Genomic DNA, 25,613 nt, shown 5'->3' on the forward strand with positions numbered 1-25,613 from the left:
TAGTTACTGTAACACACCCCACCCTGCCCCCATCTAGTTACTGTAACACACCCTGCCCCATCTAGTTACTGTAACACACCCTGCCCCATCTAGTTACTGTAACACACCCCACCCTGCCCCCATCTAGTTACTGTAACACACCCTGCCCCCATCTAGTTACTGTAACAAACCCCACCATGCCCCATCTAGTTACTGTAACACACCCCACCCTGTCCCCATCTAGTTACACTAACACACCCTGCCCCATCTAGTTACTGTAACACACCCCACCCTGCCCCATCTAGTTACTGTAACACACCCCATCCTGCCCCATCTAGTTACTGTAACACACCCCATCCTGGCCCCATCTAGTTACTGTAACACACCCTGCCCTGCCCCCATCTAGTTACTGTAACACACCCTGCCCCCATCTAGTTACTGTAACACACCACACCCTGCCCCATCTAGTTACTGTAACACACCCTGCCCCATCTAGTTACTGTAACACACCCCACCCTGCCCCATCCAGTTACTGTAACACACCCCACCCTGCCCCATCTCGTTACTGTAACACACCCTGCCCCATCTAGTTACTATAACACACCCTGCCCCATCTAGTTACTGTAACACCCCACCCTGCCCCACCTAGTTACTGTAACACACCCCACCCTGCCCCATCTAGTTACTGTAACACACCCCACCCTGCCCCATCTAGTTACTGTAACACACCCCACCCTGCCCCATCTAGTTACTGTAACACACCCTGCCCCCATCTCGTTACTGTGTTCCAGACCCATATCAAACATCTCCAATCGAAAATCAAATCAAGAGTCGGCTTTCTATTCCGTAACAAAGCCTCCTTCACTCACGCTGCCAAGCTTACCCTAGTAAAACTGACTATCCTACCGATCCTCGACTTCGGCGATGTCATCTACAAAATTGCTTCCAACACTCTTCTCAGCAAACTGGATGCAGTTTATCACAGTGCCATCCGTTTTGTCACTAAAGCACCTTATACTACCCACCACTGCGACTTGTATGCTCTAGTTGGCTGGCCCTCGCTACATATTCGTCGCAAGACCCACTGGCTCCAGGTCGTCTACAAGGCCATGCTAGGTAAAGCTCCGCCTTATCTCAGTTCACTGGTCACGATGGCAACACCCATCCGTAGCACGCGCTCCAGCAGGTGTATCTCACTGATCATCCCTAAAGCCAACACCTCATTCGCCGCCTTTCGTTCCAGTACTCTGCTGCCTGTGACTGGAACGAATTGCAAAAATCGCTGAAGTTGGAGACCTTTCTCTCCCTCACCAACTCCAAACATCAGCTATCTGAGCAGCTAACCGATCGCTGCAGCTGTACATAATCTATTGGTAAATAGCCCACCCATTTTCACCTACCTCATCCCCACAGTTTTTATTTATTTACTTTTCTGCTCTTTTGCACACCAATATCTCTACCTGTACATGATCATTTATCAATCCAGTGATAATCTGCAATATTGTAATTATTCGCCTACCTCCTCATGCCTTTTGCACACATTGTATATAGACTCCCCTTTTTTATTCTACTGTGTTATTGACTTGTTAATTGTTTACTCCATGTGTAACTCTGTGTTGTCTGTTCACACTGCTATGCTTTATCTTGGCCAGGTCGCAGTTGTAAATGAGAACTTGTTCTCAACTAGCCTACCTGGTTAAATAAAGGTGAAATAAAAAAATAAAAATAAAACTGTAACACACCCCTCCCTTCCCCATCTAGTTACTGTAACACACCCCACCCTGCCCCATCTTGTTACTGTAACACACCCTGCCCCATCTAGTTACTGTAACACACCCTGCCCCCATCTAGTTACTGTTACACACCCCACCCTGCCCCCATCTAGTTACTGTAACACACCCCACCCTGCCCCCATCTAGTTACTGTAACACACCCCACCCTGCCCCCATCTAGTTACTGTAACACACCCTGTCCCATCTAGTTACTGTAACACACCCCACCCTGCCCCCATCTAGTTACTGTAACACACCCCACTCTGCCCCATCTAGTTACTGTAACACACCCCACCCTGCCCCCATCTAGTTACTGTAACACACCCCACCCTGCCCCCATCTAGTTACTGTAACACACCCCACCCTGCCCCCATCTAGTTACTGTAACACACCCCACCCTGCCCCCATCTAGTTACTGTAACACCCCACCCTGTCCCATCTAGTTACTGTAACACACCCCACCCTGCCCCCATCTAGTTACTGTAACACACCCCACTCTGCCCCATCTAGTTACTGTAACACACCCCACCCTGCCCCCATCTAGTTACTGTAACACACCCCATTCTGCCCCATCTAGTTACTGTAACACACCCCACTCTGCCCCCATCTAGTTACTGTAACACAAAGCTAATATTAGGTGTAAACAATCTTTAATCAATCCCAATATGATAACATTTCACATGATCACTAGTACTGACATTTCAATATGGTAGCACCTCTGAATTATTCCTAAAAAAAAAAAAAAAACATAAGTTCATTTTATTTCACATCCAGAAGGAATTTACTGAGTACAAATATGCAAATATAAATAAGTGATAAGAAAAAAACTTAATGGAGACAATAAGCCTTTTAAATACACAGAACACAACCTAAAAGGCACCCTATTCCCTATATCATGTATAACTTTTGACCATATCTCTTTATCTGACTTAAATAAATAAAGGTTAAATAAAATTAACAAAAAAAATGTATAAACTATACAGAATGTCTTTGTTCTGAAGTTCACCATCCCTTTTACAGAATATCTTTGTTTTGATTACCTGCTGAAGTAATCATCCTTTATAGAATGTCTTTGTTTTGATTATGTTGAAGTTTAGCATCCTTTATAAAAATATCTTTGTTTTGATCATGTCGAAGTTGACCATCCTTAACATAATATCTTTGTTGTGATCCCCTGTTGCTGTTGACCATCCTTAAGATAATATCTTTGTTGTTATCACCTGTTGTGGTTGACCATCCTTAAGATAATATCTTTGTTGTTATCACCTGTTGTGGTTGACCATCCTTAACATAATATCTTTGTTGTGATCACCTGTTGTGGTTGACCATCCTTAACATAATATCTTTGTTGTGATCACCTGTTGTGGTTGACCATCCTTAACATAATATCTTTGTTGTGATCACCTGTTGTGGTTGACCATCCTTAACATAATATCTTTGTTGTGATCACCTGTTGTGGTTGACCATCCTTAACATAATATCTTTGTTGTGATCACCTGTTGTGGTTGACCATCCTTAACATAATATCTTTGTTGTGATCACTTGTTGTGGTTGACCATCCTTAAATGAATGTCAGGCTTCCAGGTTTTATCCATGGAACGGATGTGCTCCTTAGCCTTCAACCTCAGTGCTGCGATGCTGGAACCATGTTCCAGGTCCTTAGCAGAGGGTACTTATCATTGAAGCTGCAGGGGCACTGGTAGAGTGACGGGGCCACAGACTGCATCCCCTGCATGCCCTGTACCATCCCTTGGTGCACCATGCCATGTCCTGGGGGACTGTCGAGGAAGCTGTGGCTGTGAGAGTGGGAGTGGGAGTGGCTGGGGTAGGCAGGCTGAAAGTGAGGGCCCTGCCCTGGGCCTGCATATCCGGGGATAGTGTGCATTGGGTTGCCGCTGGACATGGGCGATGCCAGCCAGGGGTCCAGGGGTAATGGGTTGGACATGAGCCCCACATTGGAGGGCATGGGCGACCGGTTGAAAGACAACATGGGGGAGTGGCGGAGCTTTGTTGAGTTGGAGTCCATCTTCTCCTGACGTCTCCACTTAGCCCGACGGTTCTGGAACCACACCTGGACACGGAAGAGAGGATACCATAGTATTAGTCTACAGTAGTCATTCAGCAGTGCACACTACATCGACGTAGTGCACACTACATCACAATAATGGTAGTCATAATAGTATTTGTAGATTTTGTTGTTGTTGATGTTTTGCTTAATTTTTTTTTTTTTTTTTTTTATGACCTGGACTAAATTATTCAGAATTCAAAATAATTTGGTTAGAGGCTGTGTAAGAGGCTGTGTAATTTGGTTAGAGGCTGTGTAATTCTGTGTAATTTGGTTAGAGGCTGTGTAATTTAGTTAGAGGCTGTGTAATTCTGTGTAATTTATTTAACCTGTGGTAAGCTACTGGTCCCTACAGGTTAAACATAGTAATTGAACCAGTTTTTAAAAAGAGAAAACATTTTGCTTCACTCCAGTTTAAAAAGTGCCAGTGTACCAATATATTTGAAGGCAACTGTATGAGAAAATGTATGAGAAGTCTCCTAAATAGAATCTCTCAGCCAAAGCATGGGCGAAATTTCCCATCCCGTTCCAACATTTGAAAGAGGAGAACACTTGTCCAAAAATGTGTGCTGGTGGTGGTGATTACAGTAGTAGTGGTGGTAATGGTAATAGTAGTAGTGGTGGTGGTGGTAATAGTAGTGGTGGTGGTTTTGGTGGTAATAGATGTAGTAGTGGTAGTGGTTTTGGTGTTAATAGTAGTAGTGGTGGTGGTAATATTAGTAGTTGTGGTGGTGGTAATAGTGGTGGTGCTGGTGAGAGTAGTAGAAGTGGTAGTGGTGGTAATAGTAGTGGTGGTGGTGGTAATAGTAGTGGGGGTGGTGGTAATAGTAGTAGTGGTAATAGTGGTAGTGGTGGTTGTGGTAATAGTAATGGTGGTGGTTTTGGTGGTAATAGATGTGGTAGTGGTTTTGGTGTTAATAGTAGTAGTGGTGGTGGTGGTAATATTAGTAGTTGTGGTGGTGGTAATAGTGGTGGTGGTGGTGATAGTAGTAGAAGTGGTAGTGGTGGTAATAGTAGAGGTGGTGGTGGTAATAGTAGTAGTGGTAATAGTGGTAGTGGTGGTTGTGGTAATAGTAATGGTGGTGGTTTTGGTGGTAATAGATGTAGTAGTGGTAGTGGTTTTGGTGTTAATAATAGTAGTAGTGGTGTTGGTGGTGGTAATATTAGTAGTTGTGGTTGTTGTAATAGTAGTGGTGGTGGTGGTAATAGTAGTGGTGGTGGTGGTAATAGTAGTGGTGGTGGTGGCAATAGTAGTGGTGGTTGTGGTAATAGTAGTAGTGGTGGTGGTGGTAATATTAGTAGTGGTGGTTGTGGTTGTGGTGGTAATAGATGTAGTAGTGGTGGTGGTAATAGTAGTGGTGGTGGTGGTAATAGTAGTGGTGGTGGTGGTAATAGTAGTGGGGGTGGTGGTAATAGTGGTGGTGGTGGTAATATTAGTAGTAGTAGCGGTGGTGGTAATAGTAGTGGTGGTAATATTAGTAGTAGTAGCGGTGGTGGCAATAGTAGCGGTGGTGGTAATAGTAGTGGTGGTGGTAATAGTAGTGGTGGTGGTAATAGTAGCAGTGGTGGTAATAGTAGTTGTAGTGGTAATGGTAGTTGTAGTGGTGGTGGTAATAGTAGTGGTGGTAATATTAGTGGTGGTGGTAATAGTAGCGGTGGTGGTAATAGTAGTGGTGGTGGTAATAGTAGTGGTGGTGGTAATAGTAGTGGTAATAGTAGTGGTGGTGGTAATAGTAGTGGTGGTGGTAATAGTAGTGGTGGTAATATTAGTAGTAGTAGTGGTGGTGGTAATAGTAGTGGTGGTAATATTAGTAGTAGTAGTGGTGGTGGTAATAGTAGTGGTGGTAATGGTAATTGTAGTGGTGGTGGTAATAGTAGTGGTGGTGGTAATAGTAGTGATGGTAATAGTAGCGGTGGTGGTAGTAGTAGTGGTGGTGGTGGTAATAGTAGCGGTGGTGGTAGTAGTGGTGGTGGTGGTAATAGTAGCGGTGGTGGTAGTAGTAGTGGTGGTGGTGGTGGTAATAGTAGTGGTGGTGGTAATAGTAGTGGTGGTGGTAATAGTAGTGGTGGTGATAGTAATAGTAGTGGTGGTGGTGGTGATAGTAGTGGTGGTAATAGTAGTAGTAGTGGTGTTGGTGGTGATAGTAATGGTGGTGGTGGTGGTGGTGAGAGTAGTAGTGCTGGTATTGGTGGGCGTTGTGATAATAGTTGTAGCAGCGGTGGTGGTAATAGTGGTGGTGGTGGTTTTGGTGTTAATAGTAGTAGTGGTGGTGGTGGTGTTAATAGTAGTGGTGGTGGTGGTTTTGGTGTTAATAGTAGTAGTGGTGGTGGTTTTGGTGTTAATAGTAGTAGTGGTGGTGGTTTTGGTGTTAATAGTAGTAGTGGTGGTGGTTTTGGTGTTAATAGTAGTAGTGGTGGTGGTTTTGGTGTTAATAGTAGTGGTGGTGGTGGTTTTGGTGTTAATAGTAGTAGTGGTGGTGGTTTTGGTGTTAATAGTAGTAGTGGTGGTGGTTTTGGTGTTAATAGTAGTAGTGGTGGTGGTTTTGGTGTTAATAGTGGTGGTGGTGGTTTTGGTGTTAATAGTGGTGGTGGTGGTTTTGGTGTTAATAGTGGTGGTGGTGGTTTTGGTGTTAATAGTGGTGGTGGTGGTTTTGGTGTTAATAGTGGTGGTGGTGGTTTTGGTGTTAATAGTAGTAGTGGTGGTGGTGGTTTTGGTGTTAATAGTAGTAGTGGTGGTGGTGGTTTTGGTGTTAATAGTAGTAGTGGTGGTGGTGGTTTTGGTGTTAATAGTAGTAGTGGTGGTGGTGGTTTTGGTGTTAATAGTAGTAGTGGTGGTGGTGGTTTTGGTGCTAATAGTAGTGGTGGTGGTGGTGGTTTTGGTGCTAATAGTAGTGGTGGTGGTGGTTTTGGTGTTAATAGTAGTGGTGGTGGTGGTTTTGGTGTTAATAGTAGTGGTGGTGGTGGTTTTGGTGTTAATAGTAGTGGTGGTGGTGGTTTTGGTGTTAATAGTAGTGGTGGTTTTGGTGTTAATAGTAGTGGTGGTGGTGGTTTTGGTGTTAATAGTAGTAGTGGTGGTTGTGGTGGTAATATTAGTAGTAGTAGTGGTTGTAATAGTAGTGTTGATGGTGGTGGTAATAGTGGTGGTGGTAATAGTAATAGTAGTGGTGGTGGTAATAGTAGTAGTGGTGTTAATAGTAGTAGTGGTGGTGGTGGTTGTGGTGGTAATATTAATAGTAGTGGTGGTGGTGGTGGTGGTGGTAATAGTAGTGGTGGTAGTAGTAGTGGTGGTGGTGGTTATAGTAATGGTGGTGGTGGTAATAGTAGTAGTGGTGGTGGTGGTTATAGTAATGATGGTGGTGGTAATAGTAGTGGTGGTGGTGGTAATAGTAGTGGTGGTAATAGTAGTAGTGGTGAGGGTGGTGACAATAGTAGTGGTGGTAATAGAAGTAGTAATGGTGGTGGTGGTGACAATAGTAGTGGTGGTAATAGTAATAGTAGCGGTGTTGGTGGTGACAATAGTAGTAGTAGTGGTGGTGGTAATATTAGTAGTCGTGGTGGTAATAGTAGTAGTGGTGATGGTGGTAATAGTAGTAGTAGTAGTGGTGGTAATAGTATTAGTAGTCATGGTACTGGTGGTGGTAATAGTAGTGGGGGTGGTGGTAATAGTAGTGGTGGTAATAGTGGTGGTGGTAATAGTAGTGGTGTTAATAGTAGTAGTATGGTATTATTAGTGTATAGTAGTAGTATTAGACAGGTGAAGACTATACAGTATTATTAGTGTATAGTAGTAGTATTAGATAGGTGGAGACTATACAGTATTATTAGTGTATAGTAGTAGTAGTAGTAGTAGATAGGTAGAGACTATACAGTATTAATAGTGTATAGTAGTAGTAGTATTAGATAGGTAGAGACTATACAGTATTATTAGTGTATAGCAGTATGAGATAGGTAGAGACTATACAGTATTAATAGTGTATAGTAGCAGTAGTATTAGATTGGTAGAGACTATACAGTATTATTAGTGTATAGTAGTATTCGATAGGTGGAGACTATAGAGTATTAATATGGTATAGTAGTAGTAGTGTTAGAAAGGTGGGGACTATAGAGTATTAATAGTGTATAGTAGTATTAGTATTAGATAGGTAGAGACTATACAGTATTATTAGTGTATAGTTGTAGTATTAGATAGGTAGAGACTATACAGTATTATGAGTGTATAGGTGTAGTATTAGATAGGTAGACTATACAGTATTATTAGTGTATAGTAGTAGTAGTATTAGATAGGTAGAGACTATACAGTATTATTAGTGTATAGTTGTAGTATTAGATAGGTAGAGACTATACAGTATTATGAGTGTATAGGTGTAGTATTAGATAGGTAGACTATACAGTATTATTAGTGTATAGTAGTAGTAGTATTAGATAGGTAGAGAATATACAGTATTATTAGTGTATAGTAGTTGTAGTAGTAGATAGGTAGAGACTATACAGTATTATTAGTGTATAGTAGTAGTAGTATTAGATAGGTAGAGACTATACAGTATTATTAGTGTATAGTAGTTGTAGTAGTAGATAGGTAGAGACCATACAGTATTAATAGTGTATAGTAGTAGTAGTATTAGATAGGTAGAGACTATACAGTATTATTAGTGTATAGTAGTTGTAGTAGTAGATAGGTAGAGACTATACAGTATTATTAGTGTATAGTAGTAGTAGTATTAGATATGTAGAGACTATACAGTATTATTAGTGTATAGTAGTTGTAGTAGTAGATAGGTAGAGACCATACAGTATTAATAGTGTATAGTAGTAGTAGTATTAGATAGGTAGAGACTATACAGTATTATTAGTGTATAGTTGTAGTATTAGATAGGTAGAGACTATACAGTATTATTAGTGTATAGTAGTGGTAGTAGTAGTATTATAGATACTATACAGTAGGTAGAGACTATACAGTATTATTAGTGTATAGTTGTAGTATTAGATAGGTAGAGACTATACAGTATTATGAGTGTATAGTAGTAGTAGTATTAGATAGGTAGAGACTATACAGTATTATTAGTGTATAGTAGGTGTAGTATTAGATAGGTAGAGACTATACAGTATTATTAGTGTATAGTAGTAGTAGTATTAGATAGTTGGAGACGATACAGTATTATTAGTGTATAGTAGTATTAGATAGGTAGAGACTATGCAGTATTATTAGTGTATAGTAGCAGTAGTATTAGATAGGTAGAGACTATACAGTATTAATAGTGTATAGTAGTAGTAGTATTAGATAGGTAGAGACGATACAGTATTATTAGTGTATAGTAGTTGTAGTATTAGATAGTTAGAGACTATAGAGTATCAATTGTGTATAGTAGAAGTAGTATTAGATAGGTAGAGACTATACAGTATTAATTGTGTATAGTAGTAGTAGTATTAGATAGGTAGAGACTATACAGTATTAATTGTGTATAACTATACAGTATTAATTGTGTATAGTAGTCTTAGATAGGTAGAGACTATACAGTATTATTAGTGTATAGTTGTAGTATTAGATAGGTAGAGACAATACAGTATTAATAGTGTATAGTAGTAGTCGTATTAGATAGGTAGAGACGATACAGTATTAATAGTGTATAGTAGTAGTAGTATTAGATAGGTAGAGACTATACAGTATTATTAGTGTATAGTAGTTGTAGTAGTAGATAGGTAGAGACTATACAGTATTATTAGTGTATAGTAGTAGTAGTATTAGATAGGTAGAGACTATACAGTATTATTAGTGTATAGTAGTTGTAGTAGTAGATAGGTAGACACCATACAGTATTAATAGTGTATAGTAGTAGTAGTATTAGATAGGTAGAGACTATACAGTATTATTAGTGTATAGTTGTAGTATTAGATAGGTAGAGACTATACAGTATTATTAGTGTATAGTAGTGGTAGTAGTAGTATTATAGATACTATACAGTAGGTAGAGACTATACAGTATTATTAGTGTATAGTTGTAGTATTAGATAGGTAGAGACTATACAGCATTAATAGTGTATAGTAGTAGTAGTATTAGATAGGTAGAGACTATACAGTATTAATAGTGTATAGTAGTAGTAGTATTAGATAGGTAGAGACTATACAGTATTAATAGTGTATAGTAGTAGTAGTATTAGATAGGTAGAGACTATACAGTATTAATAGTGTATAGTAGTATTAGATAGGTAGAGATTATACAGTATTAATAGTGTATGGTAGTAGTAGTATTAGATAGGTAGAGACTATACAGTATTAATAGTGTATAGTAGTAGTAGTATTAGATAGGTAGAGACTATACAGTATTAATAGTGTATAGTAGTAGTAGTATTAGATAGTTGGAGACTATACAGTATTAATAGTGTATAGTAGTATTAGATAGGTAGAGATTATACAGTATTAATAGTGTATGGTAGTAGTAGTATTAGATAGGTAGAGACTATACAGTATTAATAGTGTATAGTAGTAGTAGTATTAGATAGGTAGAGACTATACAGTATTAATAGTGTATAGTAGTAGTAGTATTAGATAGGTAGAGACTATACAGTATTAATAGTGTATAGTAGTATTAGATAGGTAGAGACTATACAGTATTAATAGTGTATGGTAGTAGTAGTATTAGATAGGTAGAGACTATACAGTATTAATAGTGTATAGTAGGTGTAGTATTAGATAGGTAGAGACTATACAGCATTAATAGTGTATAGTAGTAGTAGTATTAAGTAGGTAGAGACTATACAGTATTAATAGTGTATAGTAGTAGTAGTATTAGATAGGTAGAGACTATACAGTATTATTAGTGTATAGTAGTGGTAGTAGTAGTATTATAGATACTATACAGTAGGTAGAGACTATACAGTATTATTAGTGTATAGTTGTAGTATTAGATAGGTAGAGACTATACAGCATTAATAGTGTATAGTAGTAGTAGTATTAGATAGGTAGAGACTATACAGTATTAATAGTGTATAGTAGTAGTAGTATTAGATAGGTAGAGACTATACAGTATTAATAGTGTATAGTAGTAGTAGTATTAGATAGGTAGAGACTATACAGTATTAATAGTGTATAGTAGTATTAGATAGGTAGAGATTATACAGTATTAATAGTGTATGGTAGTAGTAGTATTAGATAGGTAGAGACTATACAGTATTAATAGTGTATAGTAGTAGTAGTATTAGTAGTATTAGATAGGTAGAGACTATCTCTCTCAGAATGACCTTCTTGATCCAAATCAGTCAGGTTTCAAGACTAGTCATTCAACTGAGACTGCTCTTCTCTGCATCACGGAGGCGCTCCGCACTGCTAAAGCTAACTCTCTCTCCTCTGCTCTCATCCTTCTAGACCTATCGGCTGCCTTCGATACTGTGAACCATCAGATCCTCCTCTCCACCCTCTCCGAGTTGGGCATCTCCGGCGCGGCCCACGCTTGGATTGCGTCCTACCTGACAGGTCGCTCCTACCAGGTGGCGTGGCGAGAATCTGTCTCCTCGCCACGCGCTCTCACCACTGGTGTCCCCAGGGCTCTGTTCTAGGCCCTCTCCTATTCTCGCTATACACCAAGTCACTTGGCTCTGTCATAACCTCACATGGTCTCTCCTATCATTGCTATGCAGACGACACACAATTAATCTTCTCCTTTCCCCCTTCTGATGACCAGGTGGCGAATCGCATCTCTGCATGTCTGGCAGACATATCAGTGTGGATGACGGATCACCACCTCAAGCTGAACCTCGGCAAGACGGAGCTGCTCTTCCTCCCGGGGAAGGACTGCCCGTTCCATGATCTCGCCATCACGGTTGACAACTCCATTGTGTCCTCCTCCCAGAGCGCTAAGAACCTTGGCGTGATCCTGGACAACACCCTGTCGTTCTCAACCAACATCATGGCGGTGGCCCGTTCCTGTAGGTTCATGCTCTACAACATCCGCAGAGTACGACCCTGCCTCACACAGGAAGCGGCGCAGGTCCTAATCCAGGCACTTGTCATCTCCCGTCTGGATTACTGCAACTCGCTGTTGGCTGGGCTCCCTGCCTGTGCCATTAAACCCCTACAACTCATCCAGAACGCCGCAGCCCGTCTGGTGTTCAACCTTCCCAAGTTCTCTCACGTCACCCCGCTCCTCCGCTCTCTCCACTGGCTTCCAGTTGAAGCTCGCATCCGCTACAAGACCATGGTGCTTGCCTACGGAGCTGTGAGGGGAACGGCACCGCAGTACCTCCAGGCTCTGATCAGGCCCTACACCCAAGCAAGGGCACTGCGTTCATCCACCTCTGGCCTGCTCGCCTCCCTACCATTGAGGAAGTACAGTTCCCGCTCAGCCCAGTCAAAACTGTTCGCTGCTCTGGCCCCCAATGGTGGAACAAACTCCCTCACGACGCCAGGACAGCGGAGTCAATCACCACCTTCCGGAGACACCTGAAACCCCACCTCTTCAAGGAATACCTAGGATAGGATAAGTAATCCTTCTCACCCCCCCCCTTAATGACTTAGATGCACTATTGTAAAGTGGCTGTTCCACTGGATGTCAGAAGGTGAATTCACCAATTTGTAAGTCGCTCTGGATAAGAGCGTCTGCTGAATGACTTAAATGTAATGTAAATGTTAATAGTGTATAGTAGTAGTAGTATTAGATAGTTGGAGACTATACAGTATTAATAGTGTATAGTAGTATTAGATAGGTAGAGATTATACAGTATTAATAGTGTATGGTAGTAGTAGTATTAGATAGGTAGAGACTATACAGTATTAATAGTGTATAGTAGTAGTAGTATTAGATAGGTAGAGACTATACAGTATTAATAGTGTATAGTAGTAGTAGTATTAGATAGGTAGAGACTATACAGTATTAATAGTGTATAGTATTATTAGATAGGTAGAGACTATACAGTATTAATAGTGTATGGTAGTAGTAGTATTAGATAGGTAGAGACTATACAGTATTAATAGTGTATAGTAGGTGTAGTATTAGATAGGTAGAGACTATACAGCATTAATAGTGTATAGTAGTAGTAGTATTAAGTAGGTAGAGACTATACAGTATTAATAGTGTATAGTAGTAGTAGTATTAGATAGGTAGAGACTATACAGTATTATTAGTGTATAGTAGGTGTAGTATTAGATAGGTAGAGACTATACAGCATTAATAGTGTATAGTAGTAGTATTAGATAGGTGGAGACTATACAGTATTAATAGTGTATAGTAGTAGTAGTATTAGATAGGTAGAGACTATACAGTATTAATAGTGTATAGTAGTAGTAGTATTAGATAGGTAGAGACTATACAGTATTAATAGTGTATAGTAGTAGTAGTATTAGACAGGTAGAGACTATACAGTATTATTAGTGTATAGTACGTGTAGTATTAGATAGGTAGAGACTATACAGCATTAATAGTGTATAGTAGTAGTAGTATTAGATAGGTAGAGACTATACAGTATTAATAGTGTATAGTAGTAGTAGTATTAGATAGGTAGAGACTATACAGTATTAATAGTGTATAGTAGTAGTAGTATTAGATAGGTAGAGACTATACAGTATTAATTGTGTATAGTAGTATTAGATAGGTAGAGACTCTACAGTATTATTAGTGTATAGTTGTAGTATTAGATAGGTAGAGACTACACAGTATTAATAGTGTATAGTAGTAGATAGGTAGAGACTATACAGTATTAATTGTGTATAACTATACAGTATTAATTGTGTATAGTAGTATTAGATAGGTAGAGACTATACAGTATTATTAGTGTGTAGTTGTAGTATTAGATAGGTAGAGGCAATACAGTATTAAAAGTGCAGAGTAGTAGTAGTATTAGATAGGTAGAGACTATACAGTATTAGTGTATAGTAGTAGTAGTACACTCGATCCCTCCGATGTCAACAACTACAGACCAGTATCCCTTCTTTCTTTTCTCTCCAAAACTCTTGAACGTGCCGTCCTTGGCCAGCTCTCCCGCTATCTCTCTCAGAATGACCTTCTTGATCCAAATCAGTCAGGTTTCAAGACTAGTCATTCAACTGAGACTGCTCTTCTCTGTATCACGGAGGCGCTCCGCACTGCTAAAGCCAACTCTCTCTCCTCTGCTCTCATCCTTCTAGACCTATCGGCTGCCTTCGATACTGTGAACCATCAGATCCTCCTCTCCAGCCTCTCCGAGTTGGGCATCTCCGGCGCGGCCCACGCTTGGATTGCGTCCTACCTGACAGGTCGCTCCTACCAGGTGGCGTGGCGAGAATCTGTCTCCTCACCACGCGCTCTCACCACTGGTGTCCCCCAGGGCTCTGTTCTAGGCCCTCTCCTATTCTCGCTATACACCAAGTCACTTGGCTCTGTCATAACCTCACATGGTCTCTCCTATCATTGCTATGCAGACGACACACAATTAATCTTCTCCTTTCCCCCTTCTGATGACCAGGTGGCGAATCGCATCTCTGCATGTCTGGCAGACATATCAGTGTGGATGACGGATCACCACCTCAAGCTGAACCTCGGCAAGACGGAGCTGCTCTTCCTCCCGGGGAAGGACTGCCCGTTCCATGATCTCGCCATCACGGTTGACAACTCCATTGTGTCCTCCTCCCAGAGCGCTAAGAACCTTGGCGTGATCCTGGACAACACCCTGTCGTTCTCAACCAACATCATGGCGGTGGCCCGTTCCTGTAGGTTCATGCTCTACAACATCCACAGAGTACGACCCTGCCTCACACAGGAAGCGGCGCAGGTCCTAATCCAGGCACTTGTCATCTCCCGTTTGGATTACTGCAACTCGCTGTTGGCTGGGCTCCCTGCCTGTGCCATTAAACCCCTACAACTCATCCAGAACGCCGCAGCCCGTCTGGTGTTCAACCTTCCCAAGTTCTCTCACGTCACCCCGCTCCTCCGCTCTCTCCACTGGCTTCCAGTTGAAGCTCGCATCCGCTACAAGACCATGGTGCTTGCCTACGGAGCTGTGAGGGGAACGGCACCGCAGTACCTCCAGGCTCTGATCAGGCCCTACACCCAAACAAGGGCACTGCGTTCATCCACCTCTGGCCTGCTCGCCTCCCTACCACTGAGGAAGTACAGTTCCCGCTCAGCCCAGTCAAAACTGTTCGCTGCTCTGGCCCCCCAATGGTGGAACAAACTCCCTCACGACGCCAGGACAGCAGAGTCAATCACCACCTTCCGGAGACACCTGAAACCCCAACTCTTCAAGGAATACCTAGGATAAGATAAGTAATCCTTCTCACCCCCCCCCCCTTAAATGATTTAGATGCACTATTGTAAAGTGGCTGTTCCACTGGATGTCAGAAGGTGAATTCACCAATTTGTAAGTCGCTCTGGATAAGAGCGTCTGCTAAATGACTTAAATGTAAATGTAGTATTAGATAGGTAGAGACTATACAGTATTAATAGTGTATAGTAGTAGTAGTAGTATTAGATAGGTAGAGACTATACAGTATTAATAGTGTATAGTAGTAGTAGTATTAGATAGGTAGAGACTATACAGTATTAATAGTGTATAGTAGTATTAGATAGGTAGAGACTATACAGTATTATTAGTGTATAGTAGTAGTCGTATTAGATAGGTAGAGACGATACAGTATTAATAGTGTATAGTAGTAGTCGTATTAGATAGGTAGAGACGATACAGTATTAATAGTGTATAGTAGTAGTAGTATTAGATAGGTAGAGACTATACAGTATTAATAGTGTATAGTAGTAGTCGTATTAGATAGGTAGAGACGATACAGTATTAATAGTGTATAGTAGTAGTCGTATTAGATAGGTAGAGACTATACAGTATTAATTGTGTATAGTAGTATTAGATAGGTAGAGACTATACAGTATTATTAGTGTATAGTAGTATTAGATAGGTAGAGACTATACAGTATTAATTGTGTATAGTAGTATTAGATAGGTAGAGACTATACAGTATTAATTGTGTATAGTAGTAGTAGTATTAGATAGGTAGAGACTATACAGTATTATTAGTGTATAGTAGTTGTAGTATTAGATAGTTAGAGACTATACAGTATTATTAGTGTATAGTAGGTGTAGTATTAGATAGGTAGAGACTATACAGCATTAATAGTGTATAGTAGTAGTAGTATTAGATAGGTAGAGACTATACAGTATTAATAGTGTATAGTAGTAGTAGTATTAGATAGGTAGAGACTATACAGTATTAATAGTGTATAGTAGTAGTAGTATTAGATAGGTAGAGACTATACAGTATTAATAGTGTATAGTAGTAGTAGAATTAGATAGGTAGAGACTATACAGTATTATTAGTGTATAGTACGTGTAGTATTAGATAGGTAGAGACTATATAGTAGTAGTAGTATTAGATAGGTAGAGACTATACAGTATTAATAGTGTATAGTAGTAGTAGTATTAGATAGGTAGAGACTATACAGTATTAACAGTGTATAGTAGTAGTAGTATTAGATAGGTAGAGACTATACAGTATTAATAGTGTATAGTAGTATTAGATAGGTAGAGATTATACAGTATTACTAGTGTATGGTAGTAGTAGTATTAGATAGGTAGAGACTATACAGTATTAATAGTGTATAGTAGTAGTAGTATTAGATAGGTAGAGACTATACAGTATTAATAGTGTATAGTAGTAGTATTAGATAGTTGGAGACTATACAGTATTAATAGTGTATAGTAGTATTAGATAGGTAGAGATTATACAGTATTAATAGTGTATGGTAGTAGTAGTATTAGATAGGTAGAGACTATACAGTATTAATAGTGTATATTAGTAGTAGTATTAGATAGGTAGAGATTATACAGTATTAATAGTGTATAGTAGTAGTAGTATTAGATAGGTAGAGACTATACAGTATTAATAGTGTATAGTAGTATTAGATAGGTAGAGACTATACAGTATTAATAGTGTATGGTAGTAGTAGTATTAGATAGGTAGAGACTATACAGTATTAATAGTGTATAGTAGTAGTAGTATTAGATAGGTAGAGACTATACAGCATTAATAGTGTATAGTAGTAGTAGTATTAAGTAGGTAGAGACTATACAGTATTAATAGTGTATAGTAGTAGTAGTATTAGATAGGTAGAGACTATACAGTATTAATAGTGTATAGTAGTAGTAGTATTAGATAGGTAGAGACTATACAGTATTATTAGTGTATAGTACGTGTAGTATTAGATAGGTAGAGACTATACAGCATTAATAGTGTATAGTAGTTGTAGTATTAGATAGGTAGAGACTATACAGTATTAATAGTGTATAGTAGTAGTAGTATTAGATAGGTAGAGACTATACAGTATTAATAGTGTATAGTAGTAGTAGTATTAGATAGGTAGAGACTATACAGTATTAATTGTGTATAGTAGTATTAGATAGGTAGAGACTATACAGTATTATTAGTGTATAGTTGTAGTATTAGATAGGTAGAGACTACACAGTATTAATAGTGTATAGTAGTAGATAGGTAGAGACTATACAGTATTAATTGTGTATAACTATACAGTATTAATTGTGTATAGTAGTATTAGATAGTTAGAGACTATACAGTATTATTAGTGTGTAGTTGTAGTATTAGATAGGTAGAGGCAATACAGTATTAAAAGTGCAGAGTAGTAGTAGTATTAGATAGGTAGAGACTATACAGTATTAGTGTATAGTAGTAGTAGTACACTCGATCCCTCCGATGTCAACAACTACAGACCAGTATCCCTTCTTTCTTTTCTCTCCAAAACTCTTGAACGTGCCGTCCTTGGCCAGCTCTCCCGCTATCTCTCTCAGAATGACCTTCTTGATCCAAATCAGTCAGGTTTCAAGACTAGTCATTCAACTGAGACTGCTCTTCTCTGTATCACGGAGGCGCTCCGCACTGCTAAAGCTAACTCTCTCTCCTCTGCTCTCATCCTTCTAGACCTATCGGCTGCCTTCGATACTGTGAACCATCAGATCCTCCTCTCCACCCTCTCCGAGTTGGGCATCTCCGGCGCGGCCCACGCTTGGATTGCGTCCTACCTGACAGGTCGCTCCTACCAGGTGGCGTGGCGAGAATCTGTCTCCTCACCACGCGCTCTCACCACTGGTGTCCCCCAGGGCTCTGTTCTAGGCCCTTTCCTATTCTCGCTATACACCAAGTCACTTGGCTCTGTCATAACCTCACATGGTCTCTCCTATCATTGCTATGCAGACGACACACAATTAATCTTCTCCTTTCCCCCTTCTGATGACCAGGTGGCGAATCGCATCTCTGCATGTCTGGCAGACATATCAGTGTGGATGACGGATCACCACCTCAAGCTGAACCTCGGCAAGACGGAGCTGCTCTTCCTCCCGGGGAAGGACTGCCCGTTCCATGATCTCGCCATCACGGTTGACAACTCCATTGTGTCCTCCTCCCAGAGCGCTAAGAACCTTGGCGTGATCCTGGACAACACCCTGTCGTTCTCAACCAACATCATGGCGGTGGCCCGTTCCTGTAGGTTCATGCTCTACAACATCCGCAGAGTACGACCCTGCCTCACACAGGAAGCGGCGCAGGTCCTAATCCAGGCACTTGTCATCTCCCGTTTGGATTACTGCAACTCGCTGTTGGCTGGGCTCCCTGCCTGTGCCATTAAACCCCTACAACTCATCCAGAACGCCGCAGCCCGTCTGGTGTTCAACCTTCCCAAGTTCTCTCACGTCACCCCGCTCCTCCGCTCTCTCCACTGGCTTCCAGTTGAAGCTCGCATCCGCTACAAGACCATGGTGCTTGCCTACGGAGCTGTGAGGGGAACGGCACCGCAGTACCTCCAGGCACTGATCAGGCCCTACACCCAAACAAGGGCACTGCGTTCATCCACCTCTGGCCTGCTCGCCTCCCTACCACTGAGGAAGTACAGTTCCCGCTCAGCCCAGTCAAAACTGTTCGCTGCTCTGGCCCCCCAATGGTGGAACAAACTCCCTCACGACGCCAGGACAGCAGAGTCAATCACCACCTTCCGGAGACACCTGAAACCCCAACTCTTCAAGGAATACCTAGGATAGGATAAGTAATCCTTCTCACCCCCCCCCTTAAATGATTTAGATGCACTATTGTAAAGTGGCTGTTCCACTGGATGTCAGAAGGTGAATTCACCAATTTGTAAGTCGCTCTGGATAAGAGCGTCTGCTAAATGACTTAAATGTAAATGTAAATGTAGTATTAGATAGGTAGAGACTATACAGTATTAATAGTGTATAGTAGTAGTAGTAGTAGTATTAGATAGGTAGAGACGATACAGTATTAATAGTGTATAGTAGTAGTAGTATTAGATAGGTAGAGACTACAGTATTAATAGTGTATAGTAGTAGTAGTAATAGATAGGTAGAGACTATACAGTATTATTAGTGTATAGTAGTAGTATTAGATAGGTAGAGACTATACAGTATTAATAGTGTATAGTAGTAGTAGTATTAGATAGGTAGAGACTATACAGTATTATTAGTGTATAGTAGTAGTAGTATTAGATAGGTAGAGACTATACAGTATTATTAGTGTATAGTAGTAGTATTAGATAGGTAGAGACTATACAGTATTATTAGTGTATAGTAGTAGTATTAGATAGGTAGAGACTATACAGTATTATTAGTGTATAGTAGTAGTATTAGATAGGTAGACTATACAGTATTATTAGTGTATAGTAGTAGTAGTATTAGATAGGTAGAGACTATATAGTATTAATAGTGTATAGTAGTAGTATTAGATAGGTAGAGACTATACAGTATTAATAGTGTATAGTAGTAGTATTAGATAGGTAGAGACGATACAGTATTAATAGTGTATAGTAGTATTAGATAGGTGGAGACTATACAGTATTATTAGTGTATAGTAGTTGTAGTATTAGATAGGTAGAGACTATACAGTATTAATAGTGTATAGTAGTAGTAGTATTAGATAGGTAGAGACTATACAGTATTAATTGTGTATAGTAGTAGTAGTATTAGATAGGTAGAGACTATACAGTATTATTCGTGTATAGTAGTATTAGATAGGTAGAGACTATACAGTATTATTAGTGTATAGTAGTAGCAGGATTAGATAGGTAGAGACTATACAGTAGTATTAGTGTATAGTAGTATTAGATAGGTAGAGACTATACAGTATTAATAGTGTATAGTAGTATTAGATAGGTAGAGACTATACAGTATTAATAGTGTATAGTAGTAGTAGTATTAGATAGGTAGAGACTATACAGTATTAATAGTGTATAGTAGTATTAGGTGGAGACTACACAGTATTAATAGTGTATAGTAGTAGTAGTATTAGATAGGTAGAGACTATACAGTATTAATAGTGTATAGTAGTAGTAGTATTAGATAGGTGGAGACTACACAGTATTAATAGTGTATAGTAGTAGTAGTATTAGATAGGTAGAGACTATACAGTATTAATTGTGTATAGTAGTAGTATTAGATAGGTAGAGACTATACAGTATTAATAGTGTATAGTAGTAGTAGTAGTAGTATTATTAGATAGGTAGAGACGATACAGTATTAATAGTGTATAGTAGTAGTAGTATTAGATAGGTAGAGACTATACAGTATTAATAGTGTATAGTAGTATTAGATAGGTGGAGACTATAGAGTATTAATAGTGTATAGTAGTAGATAGGTAGAGACTATACAGTATTAATAGTGTATAGTAGTAGTAGTATTAGATAGGTAGAGACTATACAGTATTAATAGTGTATAGTTGTAGTAGTATTAGATAGGTAGAGACGATACAGTATTAATAGTGTATAGTAGTAGTAGTATTAGATAGGTAGAGACTATACAGTATTAATAGTGTATAGTAGTAGTAGTATTAGATAGGTAGAGACTATACAGTATTAATAGTGTATAGTAGTAGTATTAGATAGGTAGAGACTATACAGTATTAATAGTGTATAGTAGTATTAGATAGGTGGAGACTATACAGTATTAATAGTGTATAGTAGTATTAGATAGGTGGAGACTATAGAGTATTAATAGTGTATAGTAGTATTAGATAGGTGGAGACTATAGAGTATTAATATTGTATAATAGTAGTAGTATTAGATAGGTAGAGACTATACAGTATTAATAGTGTATAGTAGTATTAGATAGGTGGAGACTATAGAGTATTAATATTGTATAATAGTAGTAGTATTAGATAGGTAGAGACTATACAGTATTAATAGTGTATAGTAGTATTAGATAGGTAGAGACTATACAGTATTAATAGTGTATAGTAGTAGTAGTATTAGATAGGTAGAGACTATACAGTATTAATAGTGTATAGTAGTAGTAGTATTAGATAGGTAGAGACTATACAGTATTAAGTGTATAGTAGTAGTATTAGATAGGTAGAGACTATACAGTATTAATAGTGTATAGTAGTATTAGATAGGTAGAGACTATACAGTATTAATAGTGTATAATAGTAGTAGTATTAGATAGGTAGAGACTATGCAGTATTAATAGTGTATAGTAGTAGTAGTATTCGATAGGTAGAGACTATACAGTATTAATAGTGTATAATAGTAGTAGTATTAGATAGGTAGAGACTATGCAGTATTAATAGTGTATAGTAGTAGTAGTATTAGATAGGTAGAGACTATACAGTATTAATAGTGTATAGTAGTAGTAGTATTAGATAGGTAGAGACTATACAGTATTAATAGTGTATAGTAGTATTAGATAGGTAGAGACTATACAGTATTAATAGTGTATAATAGTAGTAGTATTAGATAGGTAGAGACTATACAGTATTAATAGTGTATAATAGTAGTAGTATTAGATAGGTAGAGACTATACAGTATTAATAGTGTATAGTATTATTAGATAGGTGGAGGTTACATACCTGGACACGGACCTCAAGGAGGTTGACCTTCATGGCCAGGAGCTCCCGGCTGTAGACGTCGGGGTAGTGGGACTTCTCGAAGGCCTTCTCCAACTCATGGAGCTGGAAGGTGGTGAATGTGGTGCGGTTACGCCGGTGCTTCTTCTTAGGGCGCTCCTCCTTTGGAGGCTCGGGGGACTTCTCCCCGCTGCCCAGCTCCTTCTGGAGATCTCCCAGGTCCCCGGCACACTCGTCCCTGGAGAAAAGGCGTGACTCTGAAGAGGAGACAGTCGAACAGGAGAGACGTGTGTGTTTAGGTATCTGTCTTCTTGCGCTCGGTTCCTTCGGCAGTGCCAGCTCTACTTATCAGAAGGCGACCTAATATGCAGCTCTCTCTACGGGTGATCTCATAGTCCCATGGGGACAGATGCCACCTGTTGAACCTGAGTGTCCTCATGTGGGAATAGATAGCTCTAATCTACACCAAGACTGTCCTCTGCTCCGCCCCAGACCAGATCATCTTTTCTAAGGAAACAGAGTGAGGTTGAAGCCCCACTACACATGGCTAATGGATGGTAGAAAACGGGGTGAGGACGAAGCCCCTCTACACATGGCTGATGGATGGTAGAAAACGGGGTGAGGATGAAGCCCCACTACACATGGCTAATGGATGGTAGAAAACGGGGTGAGGATGAAGCCCCACTACACATGGCTAATGGATAGTAGAAAACGGGGTGAGGTTGAAGCCCCACTACACATGGCTGATATATCTAATCTGACCTTGTTAATGTATTAATCCAAATCAATTGAGGCTCAAGATTATCATCAGATCGTTGACTTGGTAACAAACACGTGAGGCAGGAAAAGTGGTCTCCTTAAGTCACTATGCTGTAATGTTACAGTAATAGAAGGATATAATGTTATGTTCTAATAAACAAAATACTTGGTACACCAGTCCCTTATTCATGCCAGCCAGGCCTACTTAGTCAGTCAGTCGATATCCAACCTGCTATTTCTTATCCAAGCCTGGTCCTAGATCTGGTTGTGTAAAGGTGGAAACGTTAAGTTTAACATTGTAGCTATACTGTAGTGATAAACTGTAGTCTCTGAATCTTGAGAAAATTACAATCCAAGCACAGTGTGCTTTCAACTATCTCTGCCTTTCCTCCTGGATGAGGTTAGCACTGTATGCTTTCAAATATCTCTGCCTTTCCTCCTGGATGAGGTTAGAACTGTCTCTGCCTTTCCTCCTGGATGAGGTTAGAACTGTCTCTGCCTTTCCTCCTGGATGAGGTTAGCGCTGTATGCTTTCAACTGTCCCTGCCTTTCCTCCTGGATGAGGTTAGCGCTGTATGCTTTCAACTGTCCCTGCCTTTCCTCCTGGATGAGGTTAGCGCTGTATGCTTTCAACTGTCCCTGCCTTTCCTCCTGGATGAGGTTAGCACTGTATGCTTTCAACTATCTCTGCCTTTCCTCCTGGATGAGGTTAGCACTGTATGCTTTCAACTGTCCCTGCCTTTCCTCCTGGATGAGGTTAGCACTGTATGCTTTCAACTATCTCTGCCTTTCCTCCTGGATGAGGTTAGCACTGTATGCTTTCAACTGTCTCTGCCTTTCCTCCTGGATGAGGTTAGCGCTGTATGCTTTCAGCTTTCCCTGCCTTTCTTCCTGGATGAGGTTAGCACTGTATGCTTTCAACTATCTCTGCCTTTCCTCCTGGATGAGGTTAGCACTGTATGATTTCAACTATACCTGCCTCTCCTCCTGGATGAGGTTAGCACTGTATGCTTTCAACTGTCCCTGCCTTTTCTCCTGGATGAGGTTAGCCCTGTATGCTTTCAACTGTCTCTGCCTTTCCTCCTGGATGAGGTTAGCGCTGTATGCTTTCAACTGTCTCTGCCTTTCCTCCTGGATGAGGTTAGAACTGTCTCTGCCTTTCCTCCTGGATGAGGTAATCTAAGTAAACATTGTGACTCATTTTACTGTGGAGAAGTGAAAGTCTTGGATATAAGTCTTATATGAACTGCTATTTCACTGATATTGTTGCTGTATATGTTATAGATGTTTATGAGCAGTTATTAGTGCCTATGTTGTCCATTATAATGCATTATGCATATCTCATAAGAGGGTATTCATAGGAAGTGTTACTTTTATTTATTTTATTTGACCTTTATTTAACTAGGCAAGTCAGTTATAATTAAGAACAAATTCTTATTTACAATGACGGCCTAGGAACAGTGGGTTAACTGCCTTGTTCGGGGGCAGAACGACAGATTTTTAACCTTGTCAACTCAGGGATTCGATCTAGTAACCTTTCGTTTACTGGCCCAACTCTCTAACCACTAGGCTACCTGCTGGTTACTGGCCCAACGCTCTAACCACTAGGCTACCTGCTGGTTACTGGCCCAACGCTCTAACCACTAGGCTACCTGCTGGTTACTGGCCCAACTCTCTAACCACTAGGCTACCTGCTGGTTACTGGCCCAACTCTCTAACCACTAGGCTACCTGCTGGTTACTGGCCCAATGCTCTAACCACTAGGCTACCTGCTGGTTACTGGCCCAACTCTCTAACCACTAGGCTACCTGCTGGTTACTGGCCCAATGCTCTAACCACTAGACTACCTGCTGGTTACTGGCCCAACGCTCTAACCACTAGGCTACCTGCTGGTTACTGGCCCAACTCTCTAACCACTAGGCTACCTGCTGGTTACTGGCCCAACGCTCTAACCACTAGGCTACCTGCTGGTTACTGGCCCAACTCTCTAACCACTAGGCTACCTGCCACACTTTACCTTGTCTTCATGTAATAAACAACATCACCTGGTCAATCAATGAATGAGCCTATAAATCAATAACAACCAAGGTACTGACCGTGAAAGGCAGAGTGGTGGGTGCTGTCCTCCAGGCTGGCCAGGTATCTGTAGGGGTCTGACTGGCCCTGCTTCCCCTGGTAGTTCTCCAGGCCCTCAGTGTCCACCTCATGGATCCGTTCGGACCCTACGGGAGTGAGCAGGATGTACTGGTCCTTATTGAAGCCCAGGATCAGGTCAGCGCTGCGGAGCCGGCCTCCTCCGCTTGACCCTCCTCCCGTCACCATGTCATTGTCTGGTGGCAGGCAGCCATCGTTCATCATTCCCAAGGTATCCATTGACAAATATGTCCAAGAAAAGCAGTATGTTGTCAAAGAGCACTTTGATGGGGGATGCAGATGTGTCTGTCCTTGGACTTCCTGTCAGACTGTAAAACAGGGGTAGTTAGACACGTTGATCTCATGAACACAGGGTTTTGCAGAACGGGTCTGTTGTGAAAGTGCACGTGTGCAACTTGCATATGCCTCTTGCTAATATTGTTTCGTAGCCCTTTCCTGCAGTCGAATGACCAGAAATGCCCTCTAGTGGCCTCAAGGGTGGAATGTTATTCATATTTTTCATAATTAGTCAACATATATTTGTTTTGCGCACCGAAAATCCAGTGTTTTTATGTCAAACGGTTTTGTTATATGTCAGTGTTCTGTGATGTATATGAAGTGTAATATTGGGATGCAAACTCAACATGGAATACATTTCAACTCTCTATATGACATGGTGCAGGTCATAACCATGTGTGTGAGGTTTTATACTTTTGTTTCAAAGTATATTTGTTTAACACGACCAAGAATCACTGTGTGACACTGATTTAGACCACTGCAGTAAAAGGTTATGCAATGACATATTGGTTTTAATACATATTACTACGGTAACAATCATATTGGTTTTAATGCATATTACTACGGTAACAATCATATTGGTTTTAATGCATATTACTACGGTAACAATCATATTGGTTTTAATGCATATTACTACGGTAACAATCAAGTTCCCTTCAGTTGGAAAACATTTGGGTATATTTGACGCTGATATGAACAATTCACATCTGATACTACCTGACATTTATTCATTATGTTCAATGCATGAAGGTACCTGGACTTATTCCTGTATCTGGCTTT

At 40.3% G+C, this 25,613-nt stretch overlaps 1 protein-coding gene across 1 annotated transcript; it reads right to left on the reverse strand.

The window, feature by feature from the left end:
* Nucleotides 1-3,276: 3,276 nt before the first annotated feature.
* Nucleotides 3,277-24,776, reverse strand: LOC135529167 (retinal homeobox protein Rx1-like). The gene is made up of 3 exons (XM_064958030.1): nucleotides 24,500-24,776; nucleotides 21,648-21,901; nucleotides 3,277-3,822 (listed from the first exon to the last, which is right to left on the reverse strand). Exons 1-3 carry the CDS (start codon nucleotides 24,774-24,776, stop codon nucleotides 3,376-3,378), a joined length of 978 nt encoding a protein of 325 aa, XP_064814102.1. The 3' UTR covers nucleotides 3,277-3,375.
* Between the last annotated feature and the right edge of the window lie 837 nt (nucleotides 24,777-25,613).

The sequence above is a fragment of the Oncorhynchus masou genome, unplaced genomic scaffold (assembly GCF_036934945.1).
Source record: "Oncorhynchus masou masou isolate Uvic2021 unplaced genomic scaffold, UVic_Omas_1.1 unplaced_scaffold_1111, whole genome shotgun sequence".
In the NCBI taxonomy this organism is placed as follows: Eukaryota; Metazoa; Chordata; class Actinopteri; order Salmoniformes; family Salmonidae; genus Oncorhynchus; species Oncorhynchus masou.